At 39.9% G+C, this 24,796-nt stretch overlaps 1 protein-coding gene across 1 annotated transcript in view; it reads left to right on the top strand.

The window, feature by feature from the left end:
• The window catches only part of NOX4 (NADPH oxidase 4), a 106,294-nt gene that overhangs the window by 43,217 nt on the left and 38,281 nt on the right, over positions 1–24,796 (top strand). The window contains exons 11-12 of the mRNA XM_014958253.1: positions 1,172–1,232; positions 23,858–23,939. Of these exons, the coding sequence (XP_014813739.1) occupies positions 1,172–1,232; positions 23,858–23,939 (143 nt within the window). The remainder of the gene's footprint in view (positions 1–1,171; positions 1,233–23,857; positions 23,940–24,796) is intronic.

Genomic DNA, 24,796 nt, shown 5'->3' with positions numbered 1-24,796 from the left:
TGATTTCCCAGTCCACAGGAGATTAGCTTGGAAACACTAATGGCAATGGTCCAGAACAGAGCCAAGAAGCGTCCTCACAAGTATGGTGAATGATTGAGTATTTGGTGCTTGAAATCACTACCTGGGCCTCTTTTATTTATAACAGATATTAGCTCCTTGAATTTAAGCCCTCTCCTCAGAATTCATATTTGTCTGCAGCAGTAGGAAAAAAAAAACAAGAATGTTATCATTGGGTGTTGAATTCATGATGGAGTTTGGATCAATCATTATCAGGTTCTAATAAGGCATCAAAACTCAGTAGTAAAATCTTCTATCAAAAAAAACCCAATACTGTTGATTTACAGAAGGAAAGTGAAGAATCTTTTCTTGAGGAGTAGTTGCTTGCACTATTTATGTGTGAAATCATTTGGTGTACCTGCAAAACGTGTCCAAACAGTGCATTTGAAATCTCCCTGTACCTAACAAGGAATGATACTAAGGGGGCTCCTTGACATGGCTTGACTGGAGCTTTTTAGATATCATGGTTTGGATAAGACGGTAAATAATATCAATTCCTGTGTTGATAGTCACAAGTAAGTAGCCCCGAGGTGAAAGCATAGGTGCAGAGAATGGTGGTTGCAAAGTGATTTTTATGATGTGTCATGCAACCTGGTGCAAACTCTAAGCCCTTGTGAAATGCAGCAATATCTCCGTTTCCATTTAGAAGAAAGTGTCAGTTGTGTGAGAATGACCAGCTTGAAAACAGATGCCCTGATATTCAAGAACCAGAAGTCTCTTAAATGCCTTGATTTAGGAGTGATGGGGCACTTCCTGATTTTGAATGATAAGCGTCAATACTAGAGGGAGCATTTCTGTACTGTTGTATTCTCAGTTGGTATCATTGCTCAGTAATGCTTAGTGAAGTGGCTGTTCCAAATCACACTGTCAGACAAGCCCATCCTAAACTCCTCTGTGACCAGGAGAAAGGCTTAAGACTGAATGGAGACAAGCCATGCTCGGCTCCCTAAAATATACTGATGCTAGACTTGCTTTGTAAAGGCTATAGCTGCTGGTATGGATGCTCAGGAATGACCTATTTACACCAGGTTCTGTCTTAACAACTGTACTTTGAATGCATTTTGTTATTTTCTTGTTACTCAGAAGTGGTCCTTAATATATTTAATATTTTTAGTGCCCTACAGATACCAAAGCAACGTTTGGGGTCCACCTTAAAGTAGTAGGAGACTGGACAGGTATGTAGAAAAACAATTCCTTTCCAGAGACAAATACCTTTACTTGAACTGTTATCCCTTTCTGGCTTCAGCACGGTTTTACCTTGATTGTGCTGTATTCTCACTAGAGATCATTCATGCTTGTTTTCCCAAAGTTCTTTTTATGACACTCTTGATGCAACCCTTGCTTTATTCAGACGTACGTTTCTTCAGATAACATTTTCTTCCAACTACTAACAGATCTTCTGATTGTAACACAACAATTTTCGGTGTTCCTCCATTCCTGCCTCTTTTTCTTATTTTTTCGGTAGCCTGCTGCCCCTGTGCAGTGCCTCTGTGCGTAGTAGTGTCTGCAGAAATGCTGAAATGTGCAGCTCCCAGATAAGCGGATTTTGATGCCAGCAGTCTGGATGGCTGCCAGGTTAATTAACGCCTATGGTACACTGAGATTACAGGTTGCTTTCATGTTCTTCCATGCTCTTCCATTGCTCTTTGAATGTCCTCCAGACCAGGGGTGTAAGCCAGAATTCCCCGCAGAGGAGAATGGTAATTTGCTTCTCCCTGTGACAGTTGTATACTCAAGTGATAGTTGTCATTATTCCTTGGCGGCAGACTTTCTTCTTGCTTAGCATAGCATTTCCTTGTAAGGAAGACAAATGCACAGCACCATCTTGTTCTTTTCTTAGGGAGAAATGTTTTCCATGTTAAATTGTGTCGTCTCATGGTTTTGTGGAACTGAGTCAAATGAGCTTGTTGCCCTAAAAGGGATTAGACCAATCTGAGGAGAATACATCCATGAACGTCTGTTGAACTTGTCGGTCGTGCTGCATGTTGTCTGTGGAAGCTGCTAAAACTTTGATAGGCAAAGATTGGGAGGGCAATGCCATATGCACATATGCTCCATAATCACCCTGATTTTTCTCTTCTTGCTTGTGGTATAGGATTTTGGCCAGACAGACCCAGATTATGTGCCTAATTAGCCTTTGATTTGCTCCATTATGATGACTCTTTTGTTGTTAAGCATCATTCCTACCTGGGAGAAGATAGTAGTCTATTAGAAAAAGTGGGGTGTGGAAGTACTGGATAAATGAATTTTCTAACGAAGTGGCATCTTTGAAATGTTCAGATTGCTTCTGTGGCATGAATTGCTCTTTGTTAGCCTTTAAATATTCTCCCAACTCAGTACCTATATTCTCCACTGAGAGGCAGGTCTGCCTAGGTAGGACTGTGTGACATTCAGGACACTGTCACATTACAGAGACCATTTGTTCTATTACTTTTGCTAAACAGGGTTATCTCTCCCGGGGTCAAATGTGCTGTCAAGAAGCAGACAGTTTGCTCAATCCTTTATGCCACATCTGGTGCCATGGAGCCCTGCTCTCATTTGGTCCCTTAAGTTCTGTGACAATTAATGGTCTCTAATCCGCTGACTGTTTGAGGAAGGATTATTATATTCACCACATTCCTTATAATCTTTCTTAAGCGTGCTCTAATGGGTACTTCTGCAGACAGGATATTGGGCTGGAGGAGTTTTTATGTGACGTACTGTCATTTGAGCTCTTCTCATGACCTATTCTCTCAGCCTTTATCCTATTTATCCAAATTCTCTTTTGTAACACATTTTCATATTCCTGAGAGTTTATGACTGACACCGAAGAGAGTTAACAATTTATTTCAGAGAACTCAATTACAAGCCTAAATTAAAAGGATGCAAGCAGAGTGCAGATATGCTGCGAAATGCAGAGAAGAACCAGTTAGTTTGAGACATTTCCCCTCTTGCTGGCTACAGCTTCTGCTGCCTGCACCTAGGAGATGGGGTCGGTGAAGGAACAATTTCCTGCCATTAGCTGTAAGGACTTGAGGAGGGATACACGGTGCTGGCAAACCAATTCTGCAAGTTATGTTTCGGGTCAAGTCTCTGACATTGAGTCTCATGTTTTGAAAATTGAATAGAATACCTCGTGGCCTTAGTGACTTTGGTTTGTAGGTTGGGAAAGCAACTGCATGTCAAGAGAAAACATAAAGGGTAATAGAATTGTCAGCTCCTGATGAGAATTTGCTGTTAATGGAAAGTAATTTCTTGCCCGTATCCCAGTGCATATCATTTTAGATATCCAATAGAAGAAGCCGCAAGAAGCGGCTTCTGAAAAAGGCAGTCAATCTAGAAATAATTTTTTGCATAACTTTTTGTAAATATTTAGTAGATTTTCTGGCAATAACATTGTTTTCTTTTTAAAGCAATGATTTGAATAATGAAAAACATAGGACAGAAAAGGCAGGGAAGAGAGGAAGCAACCTCAGAATGGTAGGTCTGAGACCTTAGCAAACCAAACAGTAATCTGGACCCCTAAGTGATGTATTTCTTGCTCCATTGAAGCCAAATGGTGCTGTCTGAGCTCCGTGGAGCTGAGAACCTGACCTTCTCAGAAGCAGATTTGGATAAAGGCACAACAGTCCCTCCCATTAAGTAGTCAGTGGGACCCATTAGATAGATTTCCAATACAAATCAGAGCTCTTTCATTTCTCATCTGTGTTATGGTGGTAGTAGTAACTTTGTTGTGCTCAGCTTTCATGTTCATCACAGAAAGCAGGGATAAGGAGGCACTGGTATTGCTGTAATGTGCCCTCACATGCCCGTGTAGCAGATACTTTCATCTGAAATACTTTCCATGGCTCCCTTTTTATGTGTCTAGTTTAGGACAAGATGAAGCAAGCCCCAAGCATGCCTTTTTCTCTTCATTCATTGTAAAAAGAGTCTAGATACATACATCGCTACCTCAGAGGTAGGTAGTTTAGTTAATTGACAGTTAGTTGTGATTTTTTCCATGTAGAGGTTCCTGACATGATTTTTCCATCTTTTGCCCTGTGCACTGGGTATTGTGAATAGTGGAACAGCTATTATAGACCTCCCTAACGACTGGGTTTGTGATAATGTTTGATAATGTAGTTACTATCCTTGTTTTGACAAGTGACTACATGAGTCAGCACCTATTATGTTAACAAAATGTTTTGTGTCATTGTGATGGATCATACTATTAATGCAATTATTTTGGCTTATTACAGAGGTGAAACCTATAGAATCATAGAATGGTTGGAGTTGGAAGGGACCTTAAAGGTCCCTTCTAATTCCAAGCCCCCTGCCATGGGCAGGGACACCTCCCACCAGACCAGGTTGCTCAAAGCCCCATCCAGCCTGGCCTTGAACACCTCCAGGGATGGGGCATCCACAGCTTCTCTGGGCAACCTGTTCCAGTGTCTCACTGCAGACCACAGCTCAGTTAGCCTGTGAGGGCTTAGACACCCAAGTTACAACGGGTTTGGAGTGGCTGATCTGTGGTAGTTGCAAACGTGAAGCCCTGCGGGTTGGGTTAGCCCAGTGGCTCAGAGCTAAGTCAGCCTGTATTCCTCTGCGGTGGCCTGGCAGTTACTGCAGCTGAGCCGGCGGGTGGCAACTTCAAGCCCTACAGTAACATTGCAGTCCCTGCAATGGCTCATGCACAGAGCAGAGCTGGGAGATCCATGAATTAGCCAATAAACTAATTTTGTTACTAGCCTCCTCTCTAAACCTGTTTTGTTCTGCTTCTCTCATGTCTCTGTGGTCACCTATTTCTCCTTCAGCTTTGAAAAAATTCTTGTTAGTATTTACAAAAGGGTTTTTTGAAAGTTTTTTTGTCCTACTTACTGTCTAGTTTGTCCTTAGTGTTGTCATCTATCAGCCTTATGCTTCTGCTGTCCTTGCTGCTGCCTCAAGTACTACTGCTTGTTTAGTTTTAAAGCTGACATTTCATCTGGCACCTCCGGAGGGAAAAAGAGAGGCCATGGGCCATGCCTCGTGTCCAACCACTTGACAGCAGTGAAAAAAAAACACACAGCAGTGTATCAAGACAATGTGTCTCGTTCACTAGACAAATTTCAGGGTGCGAGACAGAAAGTGATATTGATGATGCCAAAATAACAGACTTCTGAAGCCATGCGGCATGTTTTGGCGGAAAACAAATACACAGCACTCAGAGGTGTTAAGGTGAACTGCACGCCTCAAGGCAATAAAACATGGCTGTTATGTTGCAGTGTGGTGCTGGTACAAATTGATGTGGGACCCTGTTTAAAACACTGCTGCTGTTCTGCGCCCTACAGTAATTTTTATCTTGTATTGACATCCTCCTGCAGTGTAGTTGTGTGTGGTCCTAGAGACATCCGCAAGGCCTGTCCACCAGTCTGAGCAGCGTGGTATTTACTGTGGGAGTGCCCTAACAGGTGCTTTAATACCACCCATTGAACCTGAGACTTCTGTCCTATAGGTTACCAAATGCCACGGCAGCAGGAGGAGGTGATGCATGTGGGAACCCTCCAGCTAGAGCCAGAGCAGACAGATCATGGGATATTGATATGCTCACCCTAGTAAACTCTAGGTCTTGTGAGAAAATACCTTTCTTTGCTAAATTTTGCAAATTTACTGATTTGCAGTACTTTGCCTGTATCAGGAACAGTGTGGTGAGTAGGGCCTGAGAGGTGATTGTCCCCCTGTACTCGGCACTGGTGAGACCTCACCTCAAGTACTGTGTCCAGTTTTGGGCCCCTTAATGCAAAAAAGACATTGAGGTGCTGGAGCAGGTCCAGAGAAGGGCAACAAAGCTGGTGAGGGGCCTGGAGAGTAAGTCTTATGAGGAGCGGCTCCCCAGCGGCTGAGGGAGCTGGGGTTGTTCAGTCTGAAGAAGAGGAGGCTGAAGGGAGACCTTATCGTGCTCTATAACTACCTGAAGGGGGGGTGTAGAGAAGTGGGGGTTGGTCTCGTCTCCCAAGTCACAGGAGATAGGACAAGGGGAAATGGCCTCAAGTTGCAGCAGGGGAGGTTTAGATTGGATATTAGGAAACATTTATTCACGGAAAGGGTTATCCAGCATTGGAATAGGCTGCCCAGGGAAGTGGCTGAGGCACCATCCCTGGAGGTGTTCAACAGACGGGTTGACGTGGTCCTCAGGAATATGGTTTAGTGATTTTTTTATTGCTTATTTCTTATTTATTTTTTTGTCAGAGTTAAGTTGATGGTTGGACTAGATGATCTTTAAGGTCCTTTGCAACCTAGAAGATTCTATGATTCTAAATTCTTCCTGCTGGAGGTGAGGATAGACAAGGTCACTAGGTCATTTAGGGACCGAGTACCTTATTTTGAATCTGACATGATATGATGTGAATTTTTGGCACATACTGTCATAGTCCTTTTTTTGGAAGGTCCAGACTTGGAGCAGGAAGTTTCAGGGAAAAAAAGATTAGTTAAAAACAACAATTTTCCAGAACATGGCAAACGCATGAAAGCATGAATCTTGTTTAACTCCCTGAGGACTAAAACCTCAGACAGCAAAGAGTACACACCCCAGGTTTCTTAGTTTTAAACAGACAAAAATTTTAAGGCAGTTGTTCGGGATTTTGGAGGCTGACTAAGGATTTTTTGCATGCTCACCAGAAGAAAATAAACATGCCTCTTGAGTGGCTCTGAAGGAAGAATGATCTAAACTTGCTGGGTTGGGAGAGTTTGTCAAATTGTTCAGGAGTATTTACGTGACCTTGTTAAGCCTTTGCAGCTCCTGGTTTCTTGAGTGCCTGAAGCATTCCAAGGCTCACTCTGCGTTGCTGCACTTTGCTGGATTTTTTCAGCAAGCATAGGAACTAGCAAAGAAGAAATATTTAATTTTCAGTAACCCTGGGGACACTTTTAGAGATATTGAAGTAGTGGATCATTCAGTCAGTATCTACTATATTCTTAGGAGATCTTGATTCAGACTGGAAGAATGTGTGAAGCAGAAAATGACAAGAAGGATTAATAAGACTACAAAGTCTGCCTGCAGGATGTGACAAGGTTGTCCCAAGATCACTATAACTACTACTGAGTTTCTTTTAAAATATCTAGTCACTGGTGATGAACAATTGGTCAACTCTTTTGCTATTACCTCAAGCTCTGTTTGATTTGGGCCTTTTTCATTCCATAGTAACATGTATTTTGTTGTGTTTAGTTATTCCATGGGATTCCTGGCAGCGTGTAAAGGCGTTAATGATGTGGTACTGTTGGTGGTTCCAGCAAAATCAACTTGTGGTTTTGGAAGCTGAAGACAGAGATGGGATAGATGTTATTTTTCCCTGTTAGATTTTATTGGTTCTTAGTGAATCCTACCTACACTTCTGAGGAAGATAACAGAATTGAGTGCTAAAAGTGTTTAATTGTGTTTCTTTTGATAAAATTTGACATTAGTAATAAAAATAATACTGTTACATTACTGAGAAGTTAAAATACCTTAATGATACGACTAGCCAAAGTATGCCATAAGGAGTTCTATTTTTATTCTTCATTGCTATTAATGTTCATTCATTATCTTATTTATGACTGCAAACAAGCTCAATAAAAGACAGGATTAAGAGAATGGAGCAAAAGAAGGAGAACAGATTTAGTTTGCTGGCTCAAAGCTGAAAACCCCTTTCCTCTGATTAAAGAATTAATGCTGAAGGTGAACATATTTGAATTTTTGGCTCCAGACCTGGATTGTTTTACATCAGTTGAACTCCAGCTGACTTAGTACCAAAACCAGTGTAATTTGAGTCAACTCCAATTTGAGCAATTAATGAGTTTTACCTCTGCAGGGAAAAAAAGATTTTTAGGTGAGAAAGTTGCCTTTATGGAAATTTTCTCACACTCTGAAGTCTTTTCTTCATTAATCCTGTTATTTGTAATCTTCCATATTTTTGCATATCCCAGACTCTTTTTAGTCGTGTAATGATGGAAAATGACATGGCTGAACGATGTAAATTATTTTTATCCTTTGATACAATGTACACAGGATGTGTGGATGTTGCTGTAGTTAAGAACTGATCCAAGAATACAAGGTTGAAGGATTCCTTGCCGTGCCTCAGATGTTTCAAGTACCCTTACGAACTACAGGAATGAAACCTGTGGAGCACATTAACATGTAGCAGCTGATGGGATCTAAATTAATGTAGCGAAAAAAAAAGCAAAAAGCTACTGTCTAAAAATAGAGTCACAAGGTAAAAAAGCTCTAGAACATGTATCTGAGTGGACTACCAGGCAAATTTCTGGTTTTGTAATCACTGTTTTTATGCTGTGTTTGCCTGTTTAAGGAGGTGAAGTTGCTGTCCTGAGTTGCCTGCATTTTACCATTTTCCTGTTAATCTTTGCTTAGGGAAGCAAATCTTTGCTTAGTTTCACCATTTTTTCTGTTAATCTTTGCTTAGGGAAGCAGATCTTTGCTTAGTTTCACCATTGTTCTGTTAATCTTTGTTTAGGGATGCTTAGGGAAGTCCCATTGTTGCAGTAGTGTCTGTGCAGAGGTACACAGCTGCTTCAAGCAATGAAACTACAAAATCTGGCTGGACTTTCTGGTTCCTTTGTGTGAGCACCTTTAACAAGCTCAGGTGTGTAATGGTTTCTAGAGAAATTTGAGAGTTCACATCAAAATGCCAGCTCTTCATGCATGGCTGCACTTCCCTGGGGGCAACAGTGGACTCCCCTAGGTGCCACTCAAGTTTTGCTGAGGAATCCCTACCAAATGTCATATTTTTTTATTCCCAGTTCATTGAAACGTCCTCCTTAGGGACAGAAGAAAAAAATAGACACACTTCAGATTTGGATTTATAATTTACCACAGTTGAACTAACAATTGCTAGTTAAAATCTCTTAAAAGTAGATTTGAAAGGTTTCTTTTCAGGATCCTTTTCTAACAGATTTTAAAAGTGCTACAGTTAATTAGGAAAAATAAAGTTCAAGTTTGGAACATTAAAAATACAGGAAAAGCTTCTGCAGGAACTGTTTATAAACTTTATGATCAGAAGGGACAGTTGTTGTCTTTATGCATTCTGAACTCCTACAGGATGGTCTTAGAATAATTTCTATACAGAAGTTAACATAAACCAAAACTCGGGGTTGAAACAGCCTGCAGTTTTTTTAGCTTCAGCCTTTGGATGTCCATGGGCTCTTTGTGTGCTGTTTGTGAAAATAAAGCTCAACTTTGAGATGGTGTCATAATTTAGCGGGGTTTTCATTTTTGTTTTAGTTTGGCTTTGGTTTTTTGATTCTTTTTTTTTTTTTTCTTTACCCCTTTACTCCCTCATTTCAGGGCAAGAACCACCACTGGAAAATGTGTGTGCATTTTAGTTCTTGCCTCTTTATTTGCAAAGACTTACAGAAAATGGTCATGGCACCTTTGAACCTTCTGTTTGGTTGATTTGTTGTACTAAGTTCAAGTTTTGAAACCTTGCGTTTGTCTGGTTCTTTGTTTTCTGCACCCTTTCCACTTCTAACATTCCTTTTAAATACAGAAGTGGGTTCAGTAGAGGTCTCATCATTGATTTGGGCTGTGGCATGATTTAAAGTGTAGCTCTCTTTTGCCATAAAGACCACCAGCAGTGGTGGTTGCTGAGCTCTTCAGGAGATCTTTTGTACTACCTTGTATTGCTTCTTATTCCTTGGACTTTCCTACCTGTCTGCAGAGACAGATGCTTTGTCTAAGCTTGGATCAGAAGGGAGAGAGGCCGTCACTTGCTCGGAATTTATTCTGTGCTCAGCAGTTAACTCTCCGGGAGTTAATCAAAACTCCCACAACTTTGCAAATGTCATCATGATCAAATAATGTGGTCAAAGGACATTTTCACCCTATTTACACAGCAAATATTTTATAGCTCCTTGTTGGCATGATATTAGTGTTAAAGTTCTAGTTAGGATATCCCATCTCCTTTATTGCATTTTTTTCCTTCATTCCATAAGTATATTTACCCTGCTTTTCGCCAGCTGCATGTCATCACCCCAGACTTAAAACTTCCTTGAAACAGCAACTGTCTGTTCCAAAATCTCTTTCTATTCCAAGATGCATTAAAATCAGTGCTGGCCTAGTTTATGTGAAGCAAATCTTACATCCTAAATTTTACCGTTGATTCTCTACAGTCCCTTGCAACCCAGTTTGGCATTCCTGTGCCAGACACACCTTCTGTGGCTCCATCCAGTCCTTTGACTTTTGTGTATGTGTTGTTCCCCCAATGCATCAAGTACTAGATGGAGAATTTGGGTTTTGCCAGAAGGAAATATCAACAGTCGGTGATCAGAGTTTTGAGGGACATCTCGTAGCCACAGCTCTTCTCTGCCCCAGTCGTCCCCTGGATATCTGTGCCATTAAATCATAAATATTATTAATAAAAACCTACCAGTAACAAACTATGTAGTTGTCAACTGCAAGAATAGGATTCCTGTGAAAAAAAAAATGGGTATGTGACAGCCACAAAAGTGTTACTTCTTCCTTTAAAGAAGCAAACCAAACCAAACCTCAGAACCTGCACTGAAATCCCCGTGTTGTTACAATGGGCCAACAGCAGGTTCCCACAGCTTGTCAAAATAGATATTTTGGTATCTGCTATAAACAGATTAGAAAAGTTTAGTTTAAAATGTTTATGGCTGCACATTTGATACAGATTTAAACTGCACATGAAACTACACGCTTATCACAGCTCTGTACTGGTCTATTAACCTCTTGGTCCCATGCCTCAAAAAAGTGGATACCGCAGTGCAGAACACAGATGTGGGGGCAAGTTCCTAATGGGAACAGAGTCAGACTGCCAGTGCAAACCATTTTTTAATATAAAGGCATCCTTTTGTGAGTGGTCAGTCCACTAAATTAATTTGTAATTAAACCCCATTTTTTTTTTCCTTTTTATCAGGCTTTGAAACTTCAAAAGGTGGTGAGGCAGAAATGCCTTAAATATGCTAGACACTGCAAGGTGAATTAATTGCCTGTGCCTCCGAATTTTGAGTGAAGTTTGAAATGGCGGTTGCTGCGTGCTGAACGTGGCATTTCTTAACGAGGCGAATTATCTCAGTATTAGCTAAATACTGTGAGGAGAAACTGTAGGAGGGAATTCATAGCCTGGAAATTGCTTTCCAAATTGTGAATGGGATTTTAGCCTTGCCCGTTGGGGTTCGTGGGGTAGAGGCGTGTGCCGTGACAGCAATAACCAGCGCTTTGGAATGAAGCGCAGCAGCTGATGGGCAGGGTGCAGCATGTATTTTGTTTCACTGACATTATAACCCACGTTTCCGCAGCTCAGGCATGTTCTTCTGCCTCCTTTTCTTCTTTATTTAAAACGTTGGTTTTTTTTTTTGCTCAGAAAGGGGACGAAGTGACAGAGCTTGTTTCAAAAAGGATATCATGATACTTCTTATTTGTATAGTTTGTGACATTTGTAGCAGATTAGAGTAAAGTACGCAATAATGAAATAATATTCCGTGAGAGGCAAGTTTTGTAGGGAGAGGTAATATCTTTTATTAGATCAGCTGAAACAGCCAGAAAAAGCAGGTTGTCTTTCAGGCATGCAGTGCCTTCAGCAGGTTTGACAAAGAGGCAGCAGAGCCAAAGCAAAGAGCAGGGAATGAAATAACATTCCTGTTACTTTTTAAAGCATTTTTTTTTCCTTGAGGAATATGAACAATAAAATTGGCTAGTAAATGAATAGAAGATTCTCCCCCCCCCCCTTTTTTTTTTGAGTTGATTTACCTTTTCCATGAGAAATATTACTTGTTTCTCAAAAATTTCATTTGGTAAAAAAATACTGTCTGAAAGCCAAAAATACCACTTGTAAACACTCTCACCACTGCCTCTTAGGACTTGTGTGTCTCCAGCTTTCTTTATCTTCTCTTGGCTGGATTCCCAATTTAGGATATATTTTCTGTAATGTGCCGTCATCTCACTTTCTCCTGGAGACAGTGCTTGCATCCTGGCAGATACAGTCCGGCTGGCAACTCAGACTGGGAAAAGAGATGGACACGTGAAAAAAATCCACTGTGACTTGCACGAGGCACTGCATTTTATTTATATATATATATATATATGCCCACACACATCCCTCCACTTTCAGCATTTGGGTGCGTTTTTTTACATTTTCATGTGTTGGTGTTTTTTTCTAAGATATCAATATCCTCTCTAAAACACATTTTGATTTAAAATGTTTGTCCATCTCTAAAGAGTAAAATTTGGACAATGCTTTATGTGAAGCATCACTGTGTTTTTAGTAATTTGACGGGGCCCTGTTCTGTATGTAGAAGCTGATAAACAGTGGAAGACTGCTTGGATTTGTGATTTACCTGAAAGCAGAAAATTTTAAGCTATGCTGTAGTAAATACCATGATGATGAGTAAGAGAGAGAATGCTTCACTGCTGTGGAGAGAGCCTGGAAGGTCTGTGAATCCAAATAGGCACGTTTGTGTTTTACGGTGTGTTGGATAAGGGGAGTCTCAGTGGAAGGTTACCAAGGGCTGTTGACAAATTTTTCAGTGTTGAACAGGCATTTTGGGGAGAGGGGGAGCTTCAGAGATTATTGGCTATTTTGAGTTTTGCTGAAATGGCTGCTGTAGTGATTTTGCTGTACTTTTGATGATAAGTAGCACATCTACAGCCCAAGAAGCCTCCTTGTGTTATGTGAAATGAAAATCAATCAGTGGGCAGTTTGTGCTCTTCAGTCTGATCAGCAGTTTTAAGGACTATCTCTTCCCATAAATTTAAAATATTCCCTTATTCATTAAGCACACTGTAAGTGCCATTTCCTCAAGGAAAATGCCACAGACACCCACGCACATTTTCAAAGCTGAAGCTGTGATGCTTTGCTGTGCTTTGCCAAGTGGCTGGTGCCAGCCTGACGGCACAGGGCTTTCCCTCAAGTGTTTCACTTACACTGTGTTATCCGAATGTCTCTTGAGCTTAACTGTGACTGGCTTGAAAAAGGCAAATTTATAATTAAAGGAAGACATTTTTATAATTTCTGTTATTTGATGTTTGTATTTTTAGTGGGTTGAGGGAATTATGCTAATTGTGCCCCATTATTAACAAGCATGGCAAATGAAATTTTTTCAGTGCCGTTTCCAAATAAAGCAGGATTTCATTAATACAAAAATTTGTTTACAAATAATGTTTCTTTAAAAGTCTCTCATACGTCCCAACAAATACGTACCAGCATGTGCCATTTCTGCATGAAGAAGGTTTTATAATTTCTGCAGTGTTCGGTATCGCTGAATTTGTGATGGTACATCAACGCATTGCTATATGCCAGGTCGTGACTAGTAACTAAAATAATCAAAAGAGAGATATCTAATGACAGCTTACAGTTACAAAAAATTGGCAAAGTCACTTTTTCAGAAAAGTACGTGACAAACCATTTCCTTACAATGATGTGAGGAACTGTGTGATCTAAATCATGTTAAAACACTGGTTTTCTTTGTTCTAGCAATGTAATATTACGTAGTAACTTTTTCAAGCTTTTCTCTCCCATTTAAGGCTGGGACTACTTTTTTTTTGTTGACTTGAGTAGTAACAGGCTTTCTGTCACATAGAACCATGTCTATTTAGTATTTCATTACATACTTAACATCATGATAGTTAAAAGACGAAGATGACAATACAGTAGAAAATCCCACAACATATTTTAAGGAGAATCTAGACATGAACTAGTGCTAAATCAGCAAATGTATGAATTTTTAAGAAAGTACTAATGAAAACTACCCAGAGTAGGTTATATATAGTAGTTTATATTCAGGGAGTGGGCCGGCTTAAGTTCTCAAGAATGACTTTTCTAATTCAAATGTAAGAAGAAAATAACAGGATTGCTCACAGCAGGGTGAAATTAAACCATACTTTTGATATATTTCCTGATACACTTGTGTACATTATATTTTATCGCCTACCCAAAAAAAACCCCAACCAAAACCAGTATCTAATGGCTCATTTCATTTGCCAGTCATTCAAATGATTTCCTGCTCAGGTTTTGATATTGCCCTTTGAGAGATGTTATAAGTAATGGAGCCTCAGATGTGATTAGATCTTTGGAAAAAATGTGCATTTCTTCCCAGTGGATCATCCCAGTTGACTAGCAAAATTTATATAGAAAATAGAATCCAGCTGAGCTCTGATCGCTTTATCCTGTGTTACGCTTCAGCACAACTAGTGCTAGGAGTGCTTTTAGAGAAGAACTTGTATGTGTTCTCTGAAAGACACAGGCAGCTGAAAACACAGGAGAAATGATTTTTATATATAAATGGAGTCCCTTAATACCCTACTTCTTCTTTTGTTTCTTATTTGGAGCCTTATTACTGTTATTTCTAGCATTTTAGTTTAGCTAAGAGGTTGGTTGGACAGGCATTTCCCCCCAGGGTGTATATCAGCACTGTTTTGTCTGAGCACTGTCTTTAAGAATTCAGTGTATTCCAGCTTTCTCTCTGGCCCTCAGCACGGAGCCCAATAACAACTTTACACCTTCATTGCGAGTATTCACACAACTTAGTTGTGAGGAAGTAAAAGTTATGCTTAATGACCTTACTCATGTCGATTAAGCCTCGGTGATTAGCAACACCATTCACAGCTGCAGTTGGAGGGAAGAGAGCTGGGCAATCTCACCGATACCTTATATTAAAAGACAGGGACTGAGGGTGCATTAAAAAGGAACATTCTGCTCTCTTTAAACAAACTCAACTCTTTTTTCTTTAGCATGTTTCCTTCCCCTCCCATCTCCGGCCCAATAAGGAAGCCTACAGCAGAGCAGTGACCTGACTATGGGTTTATCACCTCTTGGGACAGTTGCCTCTTAACTTGCTGTGTCCGTCTCCTCAATCCAATGTGGATTTGCAGTTTTATCCAAAGGTGGCAATCAGTGGAAACAGCACCAATATTGCTATTCATATATTTTTTCCCATGAGCAGATCTGCTGATTATCTCAGTTATTGAAATTTAGGGTGACTTTTAAGAAAGAAGTTGGCACAAAGAACTAGAATGTACTTGGCAGTGATGTCTTTATAGGGCATCTTTTGCTAGGGCAAAATCTGCTGGGGCTTCCCCGCTCTTCTGTTGCAATGGAGTAGGAGTGCTTTGTACAAGAGAGGCCTCTTGTGTGCTTTGGCTGTGTAAAGCATTTTGTGCATCACCCACCCCCCAAAAACAGCAACTGAAGATAAAATATAATCTTATCAGCCTTAAATCGCTCCTAATGTTGCACAAGGAAAGGTTCATTCAAACTCAAATCCAAGTCTCATGGCATGTGGTTGTTCCCTCCAAAATCTTTTGTCCTGCATGCTTTTACCTGGAAGGGAATAAAGCAGAGAGAACCAAACTCTTCTCCATTCTGCCCAGTAGCAGAACAAGAGGCAATTGGCACAAACTGAAATACAGGAAATTCCTTTTAAGTTAAAAAAACACAACTTTTCCATTGGAAGTGTGGTCAGGCACAGGTTTCTCAGGAAAGTTATGGAGTCTCCATCCTTGGAGATTTTCAAAACCCAACTGAACATGGCCATGAGCAACCTGGTCTTGCTGACTCTGCTCAGAGCAGGGGGATTGGACTACATGATCTTCAGAGAACCCTTCTGCCCTCAAGTGTTCTGTGATGCTGCAAAGTTGTTATACGGTAACCTATTTGCATATGTGCAAGGTGTAATAACAAAGCTGTGCCTGTATTAGTAAGAGAGTGAAATGATCCCATGCTTATGGTCTAAACTGAGACCAAATATGAATAGACAAAAGCCTGCAAATGAGTTCCCAATGACTAGTGGTGATTGTGATATGATACAGAATTTTAGCGTTGGATCCAATTAATGCCATTATTTTGTGGTGGCCATTTAAATATGGTTAATGAAAAGTTCTTGTAGCTTGTTCAAATGTGCAGAATATGTTACAATTACAAACCTATTTATAGACCTGGCTAAAAATACTAGTGCATGTACGCATGTGGTACGTACTGATAGTTGATGTATTTGGTGACAAACTAAGACACATGGCTGGAGACGATGTGACCATGACAGCCCAAGAATAACACTTTGGAGTCATGATAATTATTTCCATGAAGACATCAGCTCAGTGCTCAGCAGCAATAAGGAGAAAAATTATTAGGAGGAGAGTAGAGAGTAAAGCAGTAGAGATCACTGAGCAGCTGGGAGTTTCTGTGGTGAATCCTGTGTGCAGGTCTGGTCCTCGTCTCTCAGCCAGGACACTGGACAGGCTTCAGGAAGGAATGACAAAGCTGCTCAAAAGCATGGAAAAGCTTCCATGCTGAGTGCGACTTGTATGGGACGACTGAGCATGCAGGGACTCTTTAGCCTGGAAAACAGAGAATTTAGGGGAATTTAGTGGCGATCTACAAAATCAGGCATAACACTGGAGGAGTGAGTGGGTAGGGCATGACCATTCAGTTTCTGCCAGTATCAGAACTTTTAGCCACCAAATATAGTCAGTAAGACACTATTTCAGAGCAAACATAAGATGATGGATCTCCATGTAGTAGAAACTCCTTGTCAGAGGTTGTGGGATAGATCAGGAGGTTTACATGGGGGACTGAGCAAGTCCTTTAAAGAGAAATCAAGGCATTTCTTAAGACAAATTACCTTAGGCTCAGGAGATGTCCTGAGGTAGAAATGGTTAGAGGCTTGGATAGTAACAGCAGGATGGATTTGTCTTGTGCTGGTTCTTCCGCAGGTGTCAGAATGTGAAGCAAGATATTAGGATACGGAGCTCTTGGTGTGAAACAGTACAGCCTGTGCCTTTGCTCAGCTTTTTAAGGCATGTCCTCTGGAGCTTCACAGTGCTGGAATGGTTGAACTCAGTGCTAAAAAGTTTTGCGTAAATAACATTTGCTTCAGAGCATGTATTAACACAGGTATTTTTTAAAGTTAGCTTTTATGATTGTTTCTAAACCCTATTTTATTGCAGCACTTTTTAAGTGCTGAGCTGTGGAATGAAGTCTATTGTCATGACAGAAATATTCTTTAATATGGGAAGTTCCTCAGAGGAAAAAAAGGTTTCTTGATTAAGACATTAGTTTTGAACTCCAGGCATCTAGCTAAACCTCAGTTCTGCCAGGGCATTGCTGTAAAACCTGAAGAAGGATTTCTATGTCTGTTTCGAGCATCAACGCTGCTTAACTTTGGTGTTGTATCCGCTTCTCTTCACAGTCTGTCTGAGGAACCCGGGTCTGGCAGCTCAGCTAATAGGCAGTCTAGGTCACTCACCACTGTCTTGTCAAGTTAGACATACCAAACACAGTCTAAATATGGTCCTCAGCATCTCTCTTCCCTATTTTGAAACAAAGTTTTTTCTTTCCATCACTCATCTTTCAACCTTTTAAGGTCCTTTAGACAAGAACTGCCTTTTATGCTGTTTCTTCATTGGCTGATATATGAGCATACACACATAAATCACCCCGTATGTGTGGTTATAGTGTAAATGAGGGAGGTCTAGGTAGAAATAAATCTGTCCAAGCTAATTTTGACATAGTAGGTGTGACATTTTAAAGACATAAGAAAGCACCTAGAGTTCCAGCAGGGAAGGGATGGGCTGATGCCAGAATTGGGGAAGGAGAATGGTTTCCAGCTGGTAAGCACACAGCTAGAGAAAGGGGATGAGCTGGCTACTTTTGATGAAGCAAGTTAGGAGGGAAAGCAGAGTGTACAGAGACTTTCTTCAAAAAAATGAGGACTATTCTGCAGGTCCAGAGTGACTGGAAGGTTCACTGCTGATCTGTGAAGTGATTAGTTGATTTCCTTATTTTTTCCCCTCTGCTTAAATAAATTAAAATCCTGCAAAGGAAAATGTTAAACAGAAGGATGATTGCTGTTTATGCATCTAGCTTAGAAAATGAAGAGAGCATTCGCCTTTCTGTAAAATCTTCTCTATTTCCCTTAGATAAATATAAACAGCAAGGGTTTTTTAATATACTTTTCAATTTTCTGAGTTTTAATAGCTTTTAATTTTTATTTTAGTAGCTCTTTAAATAGTGGGTTCTGATTAATCTTTTCAGATGACTGATCGAGAGGGAAAGAAATGGTGGTGAAAAACCAGGAGAATTAAACTCTGTGAGATTTAATAGACTCAGAATCATGGAAGTTCAAGCTGGTCAAAAAGCCTGTCTCTTTGTATCAGCAAAATATGTATGTTTTAGGGGAATTCCAAGGCTCATGATGTAATCATTTTGGAAACTTTAGCTCATCAACATTACCTCATTATTAGTTTCTTTCCTCCCCTTCTAATCTGATGGAGGATATTTGTGGCACAGACTCCTCAAGAGGAGAGAGGTAACATTTCTTTAACTTCAGAAACTGTATCCATTAATAAGACACAGGTCAAACTAAGAAATTGAACATTTCAGTTTTATGCCATCTTGTTGCTCATCAGAATTTCATAGCCCTCAACTGGCAAAGGCATCTTATTAATTGCCTTTTCTTTTTTACGAGGCACCGAGGAAGTACTTATGACAGCATTTCCAAATATACAGAGCTTGAAAATAAGGCCGATTAGTGGGTCTCAAATCCTTTTAAATGCTGTTGGTTATTTTAAGAAAGCTGACTTTATTTTATTTTTTTTTTTTAATTATTCAGGACATGGAAGGTGCTCCAGGCCAGGCTGCATCTTGCATAAAGCTAGGCAGATTTTTTTTAGTCTGAGATTACAGAGCTTTCAAATGTCCATATAGTGAAAGATGGAACTGGGATTTGTGTCTCAATAAATGTAAAAGTCCTACAGGTATTTAGAGAAATGGGAGTGCAAAGTATCCAAAGGTATGAGTGTGTCACTATGCACAGACCTTCTGGTAGACAGCTAGGCTTCCAGACCACAGTGTTCTGTACTTTATAACCGATGAGGCTTTTCTGTTCTCCTATTCACTGCTTGGTTTGTAATCACATATCTGTTTATTCTTATGAGCTTTGATTTAAAAGAGCCATAAAACTGAAATGAAAAATCCTTATCCCCAAAAAAACAATTGTCATCAGTCTTACATCAGTTCATTGCATGCAATTCAGCTTGTTTTTATTAGAGGTTCAAAGTGATCTGAAGCTGGTGGGTAAAAGGTGGTTGGGGTAAACAAAACAGTAACATCTCAAACTTCAGTCACATACTGCTTTGGCCTTAGGTACAGACCCATCAAACTCTGAAAGAGCAGGAATTTGATTTTTCAGGGCCCTTGGAATTCAGTGGAGTGAATTTGCTGTTATTTTCTGTAAAGTATTTTGTAACAAGAAGGAACAAGGAAAGAAAAACCACAAGACCTGACTTTAAAGTCAAACCTGACATAAGTTCAGTGTGTGACTTTTAGTATCATCTTCAAAATGCTAAAGCACTAAGAGCTTCAGGGGTGTGACAACTTCAAAAAACCAAGGCCAGTGCTCCCTATGCCATATCTCTGTCTACAGAATTTGAATAATAATAATAGTAGTAGTAGTAGTATAATAATGATGATGATGATGTAGTTTAATTCACAAGGACCTTCTATACAAACGTTTTTTTCTTTTCTTTGAGACCCCTAGAAATTAAAATATAATCAAATTTCCCCTTGTCTCTCTTTCTACCTCTCTAATAGTGTATCCTGGAAGAAAGGGAACTTGACTGTGTAACCAATTTAAATGGGGTTCAGAGCATGCACCCATTGTTCCTCATGTTTTTCTGGCATTACTGTTTGCCCACCATACTGAGCAGAACCTGATTCTTGCTTGAGAACAAAAATGACATGCAACTAAATATTTGAAAGGGAACCTTCCTGATTTAGGAGGGCAGGACATAAGATTGTGTTACTGTATCTAGCCCCTAGTCACCACAAGTAGCGATACTACACATTTAGCTAAATGTATATGATCCCAGTAAAACTGCCTGCATTTAACTGAGGACTTCCCGCTGATCAACAATTTAGAAGGAGCTGTGTGCTCAAATGAAACCAGGAGGAAGCCACTCAGCATGTTGAAAGGATAAGTTGGAGCATAAGACCGTGACTGTGCAACTATTCTTGATGTCTCTGAGGGCTTTGTCCTGTGGTTAGACTTACAGGAGAGTCAGTGAGATGATGTCTGCAGTGTCACACTCAGCAGAGTGACAAAACAATCAATGACATAATAGAGCTTAGAACAATGTAAAAAATCATTAGGAAAGTAGTTAGTACAGACAAATGAATGCAGATTGCATCAACAGAATGAGAGAGAAGATAATTATAAATTTTTCAGAAACAAGAATTTTAAAACTTGGTTTGGTAAATGTTACTCATGTTTGGTTAACAAACCAGACCAATACTGACACAAAAAGCATCACATTTTAGGTATTAAACTGTAGCAATTAATGGAGAAGATTCATTTTTGGGTGATATCTCTCTAAAGTGGTCTGAGTAATAAGATTGTCTGTGACTTGGTTTGGTTCTATTGATCAGCTAGTGATTGCAGATCAAAATACTGTAAAATGATCTGATTTCATCAGTTCAACTGGTTTCAACAGTTCTCAGTCTTTCATTCATTGTTGTAGCATGGATTTGAAGGAAAACCTTAGTTTTTTGAAAAATGCCCCCCCCCCCCGCCCCCCGCCCTTGGAAGGTATCATGGTGATTTTTTCTTGCAAAATGAAAAGCCTTCTCCTGTCAAGCTTTAGGCTCCTCATATATACTCCTGTAAGAACACCGAAAGTGCCTATGTTCTTCCAGTAGCTGCTAAAGCTCTCATCATCTCCCTCATCACTTTTGCTGGATAATCCTTAAAGGCAATAGTGTCATTTGCACCAATGTGACTTTTGTCCTGTGCATACATGTGTAATATGAGTATATCATAGGTGGGTGAAGCATGTACATAATGGTCCTATGGGACAAATTAATGCTAAAAGCTTCTGTTCAGTGTGCCATTTCTCTTAAGAGAATTTACAGGACATGGAGGCTACGTGTGCTGGAGGAAGTTGTAGGATGTATGTGAGATGAGGTGGAACACGACCCCATAGTGTTAGTGTTGCCATGGAAAAATGAGTAAAGTCATATGGTGAAAAGAAAATACATCTGCCTGGGAAATTTGCCATAGCGTGGGGAAAAAAATAAAAGTTGACTTTAACTAAAACAAGATCCAGTAGGGAAGTTGTTTAGGCCAATTTCAGATGCCATAACTTGGCTGCTTTCACTCCAGCACTGGCCAGCCCTGTCACATTACTATGCAAAATATTTTCAAGATCACGGCTTGTTGAATTGAGTCCTGGAGTGCAGCCATGTGGCCTGGATCAATGGGAAAGGGCAGCCACACAAGAAAAAGAGTCACGGAGCAGGGGTTAGTGGTGGAATACGGCTCTCTGCCTGGGTGCCATCCATCTCAGGCAGAACAATAGAGCAGGACATATCTGCAGCCTCCCCAGGATGTGTTTTGTCTCGCCCAGAGAGTTGCAGGCGCTTTGCAAGGTCTGCCAAACCAGCCTAACTCACATGTAATCTAGTCTTGCATGGTGTTGAACTGAAGAAGAACCTGTCTCCCCATGCTTTGCATTGCTGTTGCACCTGGTTATAGACCCTAACAAATAAATAAATCAGATCACCCCAAAGACAAATACTTAATCATGGTGACTCACACCATGTTCTGGAGGTCAAAACCCTTAAGTCATGGTTGGAAGTGCTATTGTTCAGTGTTTGCCATTGAAAACTTCCTCTTATTCCTCCAGCAGGCACACACAAAGTCTGTTATTGTTTATATGAAGTCTTTTTATTAAAGGGTTCCATTAGCTTGAGTTGCATTGGGAAATTCCTGAGGTAGGGGTGAAAGTTAATGTGCAGTTGGATATTTTGGACCAGTGAAAGCTTCCTGAAGCCTTTCAGTTCTTGTCCAGTGGCTTTTGAACATAATATTGTACCATCTTTAAGGATGACAGGGCATGCCTGCATACGGCCTATTGCCACCTACCACAGGACGGCAAAAAATAACATCTTCCTAGAAGTCAAGAGGTCAAGAATTAGGTGTAATGGCAAGCTTTTTGTCAAGACAATGAGCAGGCTGATCCCTGAAAGATAGTCATTGAGTTTCACTTCCATCTTTACAGTATTGCACTTATTGGTTTTGGCCACATCCAGTCTCTGTCCTGGTTAGGTACCTGGAAAGCTAATTTGCATTTTGAAGATGTGGTAAGAATTTTGGAGATACAAGTGCTTATTTCTTTCAAAATTGAATATGAAGAATCTGAAGATGTGTAGAAATAAAGGAATGTAGATTCTGTCTAGAAGCCCTTGTTCGTTCACTGGCAGATCATGCTGCCTTAGCCAAGATGTTTGCTATACATTTAGCCAGCTGATGAAAGACTAGATAAGACCATCTGAGACAACTCACCTTTAAAAATGAGCCCTTATCAAGAGAGTTTTTATTCTGAATTTATTATACTTTCTTCAAAGTATTATAACTTTATAAAGTATAGATTTGGTACTGGGTTGTTGGGTTTTTTTTTTTCAGTTTTAGAGGTTACATAGCAGAATTGTATCCAAATCAATGGAGTTTATTTATGACATAACAGTACATAAAACTGAATGTTAAGAAATTCATATACTAACCAGTAAGGAGTAAGGAATTTGCTATGGTTCCTTTTCAGAGCTGGGAGATTCAGATTTTTTCTCCACTGATTTTCTGTCCTTTGATTTCCTTATCTGTAAACCTGATGTTAGTGGATATTTTGAAATACATAGGGATATAAGGGGAGAAAGGACTACACTTATGCTCAGGTTCACTTTCCAGAATGAAAATCTTATATGGAAAAAAAAGGTAGTTTAGAGAAACCCATAGTAGAGCTACTACACGCAACACAGGTTACAAACTCTGGTTTAGCAAATGAAGAATAAAACCTGCAGCTGAAGACCTCAAGCCACAGTTATAAGGTATTGCAGGAAGAGGAGGAGATGAAAAGGTGGGAAGGGCATCACTAGTGTCCTAGGTTTCTGTGCCACTGGAGAATTGGTTAAATAAAAGTAGGAAGTGATGGAAGGAAAGAAGTAAAGAGAGCATGTGCCATGCTATGGAGAGCTACCGGGGGTGCTAAGGGGATTTGACCTGGGTGGGAAATTTCCTTCTATACCTGAATCTGGGTATCAAGTGAATTTTGAGGATGTTTTCATCTTCCAGGAACTGAGAAATTTATACTGATAGAAGCTCTTACAGATCCTGTTTATGTATTGTGTCTAAGCACCTCTAGAGAAAGATATGAGAGAAAGGCAGCTATACAAACCACAACTGCTCCTTCACTTGGTCAGTGAAGCTAAGTTACAAAAACCTTACCTACTGCAGATGATCCTGTAATGTAGTTTTTAAAATATATTGTAGCGAATGGCAAGCAATCCAGTCTTCCAACCATCCTTGGAAAGACCAATGAATCAGTTACCCAAGGACTTGTGCTGCAATTTAATTTGGATTAATTAATTAATGTATGTTTGTTTAGACTACTGTGATCCTTGAGTGGATGGTGAATTTTTAGTTGCTCCTGCTTTCTGTTTAGACTAAGCTCTTCAAGGCAGAGACTGTTTATGACTGTCTGCATGTGATACTCAGACCTGTATGCAGACCTTAGAAACTTGTAAGCACTACTAGAATTCAATATTGGATGAAAAAAATTGACATTTTAAAATATTATTAAAAGGGTTTATAGAAAACTAATTTCTAGGCTTAGCAGCAGTTTTGTATGTATATATAGATTTTACTCCCTATACATTTAGCTTTATCCTCTGGTAAATATTGCTGGAGAAGAGAATTAACTGATATTACTGCTTGCTTACTTGTGGCCTGAACTTATAATGCAGAGTCACAGTCTGGGTTTGTTTTTTTTTCTTTTCTTTTTTTTTTTTTTCTTTCTTTGTCCTGACAGAAAGATTTCGGGATTTACTGCTTCTCCATTCAAATCAAGATACAGAGATTCTGCCCATCTTTCAGCAGAGGCGCTATCCCAAGTAAGTAAGATTGTCTTCTTGGGAAAAAGTTTGGTTTTTTTTTTTTTTTTTTTCTTTTTTTTTTTTTTCTTTCTTTGTCCTGACAGAAAGATTTCGGGATTTACTGCTTCTCCATTCAAATCAAGATACAGAGATTCTGCCCATCTTTCAGCAGAGGCGCTATCCCAAGTAAGTAAGATTGTCTTCTTGGGAGAAATAAAATATCTTATCTATTTACAGCGAGGGAGAGTGAAGCATTTATAGCACTGTACATGCTTTTGGTGTGAAGTCCTAAGGCAGAGCTGTCAGGGAGACCCACTTACACTGAGCTTTGCAGTCCTTCAGCAGTGTCAAGGAGAAGCAGACATGCTTTAAAAGTGTGCCCAGCTGTCAGTGGGGAGGTGGTGGTGGAGTGCAGACGTTAAGTTCCCTGGATCACTGTCTGGTGGAGCTTTGTTTCACTTGACACTGTGTTGACATAGGCAGATGTTTTGTCAAGCTAATCCCCACTCTTGTCTTGTGGGATTCCATCATTTATGGTGACAGATTCCCTTGGATTTTAACAGGCTCCCCTCTGGAAGCCTGCAAGCACTAGAAAGCATTATTTCCTGCACTTTTTAGGGATATATGTACAGGCAAACCAAAGTAATAGTGTTGTGTGTTTAGAAGGTCTCGTATGTATTGAGTATTCTGGACAAAACCTCCTCCTAAGTGACGTACCTGAATGAAACAATAAATGTTCCTTGTTACTATATTGGTTACAAGAAACAGTCACTTTCAGCTAAATCTTGAAAAGAGAGAGTGAAGGGAAAAGTAGAAGAATCAGTCCTCGCATTAACCATGACCAGAGTGAGCAATGAAAGAAGGCTAGTGCAGGG

Source organism: Calidris pugnax, unplaced genomic scaffold (assembly GCF_001431845.1).
Source record: "Calidris pugnax isolate Ruff unplaced genomic scaffold, ASM143184v1 scaffold252, whole genome shotgun sequence".
NCBI classification, from domain to species: Eukaryota; Metazoa; Chordata; class Aves; order Charadriiformes; family Scolopacidae; genus Calidris; species Calidris pugnax.
Note: the sequence above shows the minus strand (reverse complement) of the source record. Positions and strands in the feature narration are given on the sequence as shown.